This window comes from Danio rerio, chromosome 20 (assembly GCF_052040795.2).
Source record: "Danio rerio strain M-AB ecotype USA chromosome 20, GRCz13ab, whole genome shotgun sequence".
NCBI lineage: Eukaryota > Metazoa > Chordata > Actinopteri > Cypriniformes > Danionidae > Danio > Danio rerio.
Window position 1 is genome coordinate 29,352,145 of NC_141040.1, and position 9,582 is coordinate 29,361,726.

At 35.2% G+C, this 9,582-nt stretch overlaps 1 protein-coding gene across 3 annotated transcripts; it reads right to left on the minus strand.

The window, feature by feature from the left end:
- Nucleotides 1-29: 29 nt before the first annotated feature.
- On the minus strand, nucleotides 30-9,059 carry cyp2ad6 (cytochrome P450, family 2, subfamily AD, polypeptide 6). Of its 3 annotated transcripts, none has more exons than XM_087297903.1 (10): nucleotides 8,877-9,059; nucleotides 7,989-8,151; nucleotides 6,331-6,480; nucleotides 5,553-5,713; nucleotides 3,891-4,067; nucleotides 3,658-3,799; nucleotides 3,338-3,522; nucleotides 2,173-2,314; nucleotides 1,450-1,571; nucleotides 30-942 (listed from the first exon to the last, which is right to left on the minus strand). In XM_087297903.1, exons 1-10 carry the CDS (start codon nucleotides 9,057-9,059, stop codon nucleotides 925-927), a joined length of 1,443 nt encoding a protein of 480 aa, XP_087154029.1. In that variant the 3' UTR covers nucleotides 30-924.
- Nucleotides 9,060-9,582: the final 523 nt, after the last annotated feature.

Here is a 9,582-nt window from a genome sequence, read left to right on the forward strand (position 1 = left end):
AGCGTGTGTGAAAAATTTTAAACAGAGTCTAGATGTCCAATTTTAGTTTATTTTGTTGAAAAGCATACATTATTTATTGTAGGAAAGGAAATAATAACAGAACAGAAGCTAAATAGATGCATGCATACATGTATGTGGCCTTTTAAACAGAGCTAATCTTTTCCATGTGTAGACTGAGGTAATTGTTTAAGGCCAGAACACATTTCCTGTGTTTATACAGATCATAATCTATGTTGGGAAATGTGGAGACTTCACAGCAAAAAGAAAACAGAATTCTCTGTATAAACTTTCTTTATACTTTTCATATGTATGCATATTGACAAATAGACGATTTTTTTTGTATAACACTATTTTTGAAGAAATATTTGTGCTATGTAGTTAAAGTCTCATGATTGAGACAATAAAAGGGATCACTGTCTTTATCAGTTCTTTCAGTTTTTTTACTGAATTGTACTGTAAAAAGTCAGCGTGAGGAATGAGGAAAAACTTATATATAAAATAATGTAATTCTGAGACAATGCTTAACAGGTGCATGTCTTGTGATTCAGAGGGGGTTTCAGACACGTGATCCTTTTTCTAGACTTTTTCTGTGGAATTGCTGATTTCAAATTAGCATACATTGTCAGGACATGGTTTTCAGTGACAAAATGTATTAAATTCCTATGTTTTTAGAAATAAATGAATGAAAAAAAAATGACTGGAGTGTACTAAAATAGCCACTTGTAAAAATAGGCCTGATTTATTTATTAATGACTTTTACAAGTTTCATTTATAAAAGTGGGGCGATGCAATGGCGCAGTAGGTAGTGCCGTTGCCTCAAAACAAGAAGGTCGCTTGGTTGCAGGTTTGAGCCTCGGCTAGGTCAGTTGGCATTTCGGTGTGGAGTTTGCATATTCTTCCTGTGTGCGTGTGGGTTTCCTCTAGTTACTCTGGTAACTGCATCTGCTGTGTAAAAATGTGCTGGATAAGTTAGCAGTTCATTCCGCTGTGGTGACCCTGGATTAATAAAAGGACTATGCTGAAAAGAAAATGAATGAATATATAAAAGATGTAATTAATGAAACTATGCTTGAGACACACTCTAGAACAGTTCTGAGATTTGGCTAAAATATATATATATATATATATATATATATATATATATATATATATATATATATATATATATATATATATGTAATAACAGCCTCTTTTATAACAAGAGGTCCATGGAAGAGAAAGAAAAGTTTAACAATTTTAACAATACTAATTATATTCAGTTTTGTCATGTGTGACTGAAAATGCAGTGTCACGTCTGCAATGTTAAAAGCTCAGAATGCAGTCATAAGTAAAATGCAGATAAGGGCGATATTCTTTCCACAGAGACATTATGCCACAGAGTCGATGGTCAGGTGTTCATCTGGGATGAGCGCAGATCTTGTAGGGCAGCGGCGCTTGAGTGAAGCCCACCTGACTGTCCAGACTGGGCTCTTCTCCGTCAGGAGGGCTGAAGCTGAAGGTCTGCAGGAGGATGGTGAGGAAGATGAACAGCTCCAAGTGAGCCAGATACTCTCCTGGACACTGCCTTTTGCCTGTTGGTGGAACACAGTTGGGGGAAGTTGAGCATTAAGGAGACGTGGCTGAATTACATTTGTTGCAGTGATGTGGTAACAGATCATTCATTCATCCATTCATTCATTCATTCATTAATTTTCCTTTGGCTTTAGTCTGATAAAATGGTAAAATGCTTGGAGATTAAGTCAAGTTTTACTCATACTTCAATATATGTGTGGTAATGAAACATGTCATTCTTTCACACACAGAACATTCATTCATTCATTTTCCTTTGGCTTAGTCCCTTATTTATCAGGGGTCAACCACCAACTATTCCAGCATACAATTTACACAGCGGATGCCCTTCCACCTGAAACCCAGTACTGGAAAACATCCATACACACTCATTCACACACACACTCATACACTACGGACAATTTAGCTTACCCAATTCACTGTATAGCATATCTTTGGATTGTGTAGGAAACTGGAGTACCCGGAGGAAACCCACACAAACAAGAGGAGAATATACAAACTCCACACAGAAATGCCAATTGGTCTCGAACCAGCGACTTTCTTGCTGTGAGGAAACTGTGCTAACCACTGATCATTGGATGTAATTAGTTAAATCAACTGTACCTGCTGAGAAGGCAAAAAAGGCATTTCTCCTACAAAAGTGGCCCTCTGAGTCTAGAAAGTGTTTAGGGTTAAAGGCGTCTGGTGTTTCCCATTCCTGTTTGTCATACAGCACTGAGGTCAGGTTTGTGATCATCACAGTTCCCTTTAAGAAAGGAATACATCATTTAGATCAGGGGTCACCAATCCTGGTCCTGGAGGGCCGGTGTCACTGCAGGGTTTAGCTCCAACTTTCCTCAACACACATGCCTGGATGTTTCAAGTATACCTAGTAAGACCTTGATTGGCTTCTTCAGGTGTGTTTGATTAGGGTTGGGTCTAAAATTTGCAGGACGCCGGCCCTCCAGAAACAAGTTTGGTGACCACTGATTTAGATCATTTATTCATTTATAACTAATAATACAATGAATTCCATAACTAAGACAAATAAGATGTGTTTTAAAAAAATATTAATTTATATAAAATAAATCTTGACAATAATGTTCCACATTAAAAATGTACATTATTAAGAACTAATAGGATATTTATAGATATACATCATTTATAACTCAATCATGTATAACAATCATATATAACTAATAATAAAATTAATTTAATAACTAATGGCTGTTTTACAAAAATATGAATTCATGTTTACAAATGTTAAATATAAAAATGTATATTAATACAAATTAATAGGATATTTATAAATATACATATGTAAACACACATGCTGTGGATATGTGTAAGAGGTATTTTTATAGTAAATAAAAAGGTTCTTGATTCATTAAAAAATTACATTTAAACATTATGTAATATTAGTAATTATTTTATACAATCAGCTTGAATGTGTTTGAAAAAAATGTTCATTAATTAAAACATTTTATATTATTTTATTCTTAAATTTGTATTAAATAAAATATATATGATTATATACTTATATATTATCCTAATAATTATTGAAATAATGAAATATACATAAATACACATTGTGTATGTGAGTTAGGTTATAACTAAATTTATATTGATTAAAAAGAATTATTTACCTTATTAGTAAATTAATTCATTGCACAATATAAATGTTATAATTATATATAATTCATAAAAATAATATAATGAAGATACTCACATATACACAATAATTTATATACAAAATACATATTATGTATACTGAAAATCTTTGATTTACCTTCGTTATGAAGTAGCCCCCCAGAGTTGTGTCCTTTTTTGCAACTCTAGCCATATTAAGAGGCACAAGGTTTGCTCTCCTGAGGACCTCATGAATGAAAGCATTCAGGTAGTGCATGTTTGCCTTATCAGACATAGAAGGAAGACGGGAACCAATCACCTCGTCAATCTCTGCTTGCACCTTTTCTGTTTAAAGAAATATTTTGTTGTGATATGTTAACTGCATCCGTAAATCTGTTTAGACAGTTTTCAGTTTGGGTTAAGAATATAATTTGATTATTTGAATTTTAGAGTCCATATCTTATACTTTAAATGTCATACTTTGAATGTCAGGGTACTTGATGAGGAAAAGCAGAGCCCATCGGAGTGTGTTGGTTGTTGTTTCAGTTCCCCCCTCAAACAAATCCACCATGGACCACACCAAACTGCCAACAGTAAACCCTGCCTCTGTATCATTCTTCTTCTGATGATGCACAGGGACATAAATAAGCAACAGGTATGAAGATAATTCAAGAAAAGGCATGTAGATACATCACGTATTATTGATGTTTTACCTTCTCTGCTTCGGTTAGGTAGGCATCAATATAATCTCTCGGATTGCTGATGTCCCAGTCTGGTTTATGTTGCTCAATCTTCTCTTCCAGAAAGTTTGCTAACTTTTGATAGTTTGAAATGATTGTCTGATGAGGTCCAGGCACCCACTTCATTATACCTGGGAAGGCATCATACAGCTGGAAAGCAAACAAACAAAACAGCTTTGTTAAAAATAGTGTTACTGAGTTTCAACTATTGACGTTTTTTTACTACTTATCTTGTAAGATATATATGGGAATTATGCGTGAAAATTTAATTAATGGTGAATAATATTATAAGGATGCCATCTATAAGAGCATGCACACTAAGAGAGGTTCCCTAAAAACTTCCAAATGCTTTCTAGATCAACCGATAGCATGGAGCTTGGGCTGTGGCTACTGAAGCAGGTTCAGCCAGATGGTTTTTAGGAAGTGTGAGATCATGACTGAGGCAAAATACATTCAGATTCACGTATAACGAAGTGAAAGACTACAATTGAAGATTTGCCAAAATTTGCAAAGACAGACAATAGGTGAAACAAGCATCAATACTGACATTTGATGAGTTTCTTTCTGACAGACACACTATAAAATATGATTACTTTAAAAAATATTGTAAGTCATTGCCTTAAAGTAAGGGTTTCTAAATTCTGTCCTGGAGGGCTGGTGTCCTGCAGATTTTAGCTCCAACTTGCCTCAACACAGCTGCAAGGATGTTTAACCTAAGAGTTTGATTAGCTAGCCCAGGTGTGTCTGATTGAGGTTGGAACTAAACTTTGCAGGATACCGGCCCTCCAGGACCAAGTTTGGACCCCCCTGCCTTAAAGCAACAAGTTTACATGGAACTAATAAGTTGACTGGATGTTTAACTTTAATAATTAATTTTCCTTCTGCTTAGTCCCTTTATTTATCACGAATTGCCACAGCAGAATGAACCACCAAATTATCCAGCATATGTTTTATACAGCGGATGCCCTTCCAGGTGCAACACAGTACTGGGAAACATACTTACACTTTCACATTCACATACTAAGGCCAATTTGGCTTATTGAATTCACCTATACCATATGTCTTTGGACTGTGGGGGAAACCGGAGCACCCAGAGGAAACCCATGCAAACATGGGGAGAATATGCAAACTCTACATAGGAAGCTCAACTGACCCAGCCGGGGCTCGAACCAGCGGCCCTCTTGCTGTGAGGCGACAGTGCTAACCACTAAGGCACCACATCGCCAATGTTTAATTATTTTTTTTATAATTATGGTCAGTTCATTTACTTAAATACAAGGCAACAAGTTTACTCGCTTTTTAAGCAAAATCAACTTATCATTTTAATAGCAACAGGTTTATTCCTTTTTTAAGTCAACTAATTGTTATTTACAGTATAATATAAACTAGTTAGCTATTACTAACTAGCTTTGAAACCCTAAATAATATAATAACACATTAAAAAGATAAAATGCTTTAAAGAAATGGTGCGTTAAGTTTACAGTGAGGTGTTTGAAAATATGTTTTAGTTTTGGTAAATCCACTAAAAGACCCTAGCAGTGCACAAAATGTATGTATTTCACCTTTAAATGCTCTTTTAAATGATTACAATTTCAAAATGTTTTATAGATAGGCTGTATTTTGAATATACTCCACCTGGTTCCACACAGATCCTGTAAGAAACACTGACTCCGCACTCATCTGTAGACGCTTCTGGAAATTAACATCACTATACTCATATCGATGGCCGAACACCAGGAAGCCGATAACGTTGGCTACTGCATTATTGATTTTGACCAAAGGGTCAAAGGGGCGGCCTGTGTGACAATGTAAAGGAATTACATAATTATATATATTAACTGAATATTACAGAACAATATCTGTCAAATAATTGTGGAAATGTAGTGCAAGATTTGCATAGTCAACTTTTTTGAAAGCACAAACCCTTGTTTTGCCATTGATAAACTATCAGGATTTACTAAACGTAGGCAGTACTAAACTAAAAATTAGCAGTAGTCAGTTTACTTGTATTTGCAACATTATTTAATACCATAAGGCTTTTTGTGCCTGTTTTATTAGTTATTATCTATGCATGATTATCATTGGCGTAGCTTTTTAGTTTGTGAACTAATTTGTGCTGCTTTCTGCACTGCATTGCATTTTATAGAAATGGCTGTCAATATTCTTTTAGTTGTAGACTATCAGTGGATCATCCACAGAATTTTACACTCCCATCAACATTTGTATACCTACGTGCTTATTCTGTTTTGTGAATCTGGCATTTAGTGTGCTCATTTATAATGTATGTAAATAACATATATTATATTATCTGTCTATAATTACTGTTATTCTGATTTATATATATATATATGAAACACATTTCGGAGCAACCTAAAAAAAAATATTTTAAATATTGTACATCTTTTTCACCCACCCTGCTCCTCTTTGAAGGCTCCACACAGGAAGTAGCACTCTCGTTGATTATTTTCTTCTAGAGTCTTCCTCCCCTCTCCAAAATTTTTCAGGTGACTCATGGAAAACTGCTGATGCTTTCTCCACGAATAGCCATTGTTGAAGGACAGGCCTTGCTCAGCCAGGGGTCGATATCAAAAACAATGGAGGGAAATTGTGATTAGAACTATTGTAGCCTCAGTAGTGGAGATTCTTATCATCATTTTAACCCTGCCTTAAAAGCCAATTTCAAAGAATGTTACAGACAGAGTTCATCAGAACTGTTAGCACTGTTTTTACCTAAAGATATGAGAACCATTAGTACTGTTGATCCTCATTGGGGTTAAGTGTGAAACTATGTGATGTTAAAAGTTTAGGAAAAATAGCTGTTTTGCAATCGACCATCAATCGCATACCTCATAATCACTTTGTTTTAACTGAAATGAAAATGTTAAGTAGTAATGGAAAAACACACCAGATGGACTTAAGATGAGCAATTCTTTTTTGCTGTCAAATGTATAATGTACGGCTGTAACAGATGTGCAATGCTAGTTTTCTATGAACAAGTTGAATGTTGATTTTGTCCAATCAGTGGCCATAAAATTTGGACGCACAAATGAAGTCATTAACCCAGGGTGTATCCCAGTTGTAAGAGCAACAAATTATAACTTGACTTCTAGTTGATCATTTGGAAAAGTGGCAGAAAGTGGATTTTTCCAGTGAATCATCTGTTGAAATCCATACCTATCATCACAAGTACTGCAGAAGACCTTTAGGAACCTGCATGGACCCAAGATTCTCACAGAAATCAGTCAAGTTTGGTGAAGAAAAAATCAAGGTTTGGGGTTATATTCAGTATGGGGGTATGCGGGTGATCTGCAGAGTGGATGGCAACATCAACAGACTCAGGTATCAAGACATTTGTGCTGCCCATTACATTACAAACCACAGGACAGGGCAAACTATTCGGCAGGAAAGCGCTCCTTCTCATACTTCAACCATTACATCAAAGTTCCTGAAAGCAAAAAAGGTCAAGGTGCTACAGGATTGGTCAGCCCAGTCACCAGACATGAACATTTTTGAGCATGTCTGAGGTAAGTTGAAGGAGGGGGCATTGAAGATGAATCAAAAGAATCTTAATGAATTTTAGGAGTCGTACAAGAATGCTTTATTTGCCATTTCAGATGACTTAAAAAAGTTATTAGAGTCACTGCAGAGATGCATAGGTGCAGTCATCTAAGCTCATACACAATATTAAATCTTTTTCCACTGCACTATGACATTATATTCTATACTGTTCATTATTTATGTTAAGTGACAAGACTTTTGTCAGAGCAAAGTTAGACATTACTGTCCTAATTAAATAATTAAAATTAATTCAAGACATGATCATATTTTATTTTGGTAAAATAAGCCTAATCTAGAGGCCTTTGGTTTTCATATAAGCCACTTCTGATACCAAATGGTCGACTAAGAGATCAAGTTATTATTTGTTGTTCCTAAAACTTGGATAAAGTCTTTTGTCAGGTAGTGTGAAAACATGTGAAACATCAGCATAGGATTTATTGTTAACCCTGGGTAAAGAACATAACATTGGCCCCCTTATTAATATTTATTTGATTACATGTAGTGTATACTTACCTCTGCCTTTATAAAGTGTGTCAAACAATGGTGAAACAGGACGGTCAGTGAAGTTTTCCCCTTGAGTGATCAAAACATCCTTCACCATTTTAAACCCAGACACATACACTATTTTATCACTTCCAATCCTAACACTGAATATGTTCCCATACTTCTCAATCAGCTGTAGGGAAACAGTAATGATTAAATTATTACCAAACATTCAAAGGTATTCATCAGGGCATGTGGCTGCCTAAATAAGAAATTGCACCAAACTCAATTAAAGCAGATACAAACTGTTCAAGCACAAAATAAACTAAACTACAAGAGCAGTCACCACTTAAGTTAAATGTGAGAATAAACGTGTCAATTAAGTTTGCTATATTAATTTGGATGTGTATTTGTTTGGTAGCAACAGTCTGGCAGCCAATCACACACGTGTATGTTGAGTTTAGGAATGTGGTATCCAATCAGACGCGTTTTGATTAGTCACCACACACTCCCACAAACGCTCTCGTCATAAACAAAACAAAAAGGTGCTGAAAGGATGTCAGAGATTAATTTCGCAGCTTCGGCGATTATAAAGTGAGTTTTTGTGTTATTTGTGCTAGACTAACTTTACAGACCGACGTTTTATTTTTGTAGACAGTTAATTCCTAGGTTTAGGCTAGGTTTGTTTTACATATAGGGCCTGAATAATACATTAATTGTCTGCGAAGGTAAAAACAAACAACTATTGAGCAAATATTGTTCAAGTTAATTTCTGAAGTTAGTTTTGTCTTCAATATTTATATTAATACAACAACAAAAATGTTATTTATTTATAAGCTACACGTTTATTCTAATATAAAACATGTCATAATCACAGACTGTATAAAACAAGGGCATCATATATTCAAGAGTGCTCACCTGATCCACAGTTTTATAGTTAACATCAGTGAAGACATTTCCTAAGATGGGTAAAGGCCATGGTCCTGGTGGAAAATTTGCTGGGTTTTTATTCCTGATTAAATCTATAAGCAGCAGCAGAAAACAAGTCAAAAACAACCACCCTTTAAAATCCAAGCAGTCGTATAAAGAGTATAAAATCATGGTTGTATTGGTAACAGGCTCTTCTCAAGTGAACCAGCTTATTTAAGTCAGATAAGACAGGGTGTGTGTGAAAGAGTGCAAAAAGGCAAAGTTGCAGTGGGCCTCAGAAACCGGCAGGAAGACAAATGAGCAGTTTGGGAGGCGTTATGTAACCACATTATGTAATGAATGTGTGTAGTTTGTGCTATAGTTTCCAATGTAAACAGACCCCCCAATTCAACCTCTGCATGAACTGCTACATTCCACAAGACTCTTTCCTGGGAACTAGTCATTAATAATCATCAGTTGAAGACAAAAAAGATAAGCCATATGCATGCTTGCAGACCGCAGATACTGTAAAAACATCTGTGCAGCAGGGACTATGATAAAATGTTTTAGTTGGACACCTAAAAGCACAGTTTTATAGAAAATAATACTATAAATAAACCATACTACTGGAATACAATATGAATATGTGCAATGTACCATGAAAATGCATTTGGGTCTTTATAAAAGGTCTTTGTTTCTGAATGAATAGAGGGTT

What these genes read in the sequence shown, in the direction of transcription:
- cyp2ad6 (XM_087297902.1), bottom strand. Translation starts at nt 9,059, where the DNA reads ATGATTTTATACTCTTTATACGACTGCTTGGATTTTAAAGGGTGGTTG. An exon ending in CAGGATCTGTGTGGAACCAG is followed by an intron (nt 4,068 to 5,552) that starts GTGGAGTATATT and finishes TTTGCTTTCCAG; the next exon opens with CTGTATGATGCCTTCCCAGG. An exon ending in CAAGTACCCTGACATTCAAA is followed by an intron (nt 3,523 to 3,657) that starts GTATGACATTTA and finishes TTCTTTAAACAG; the next exon opens with AAAAGGTGCAAGCAGAGATT.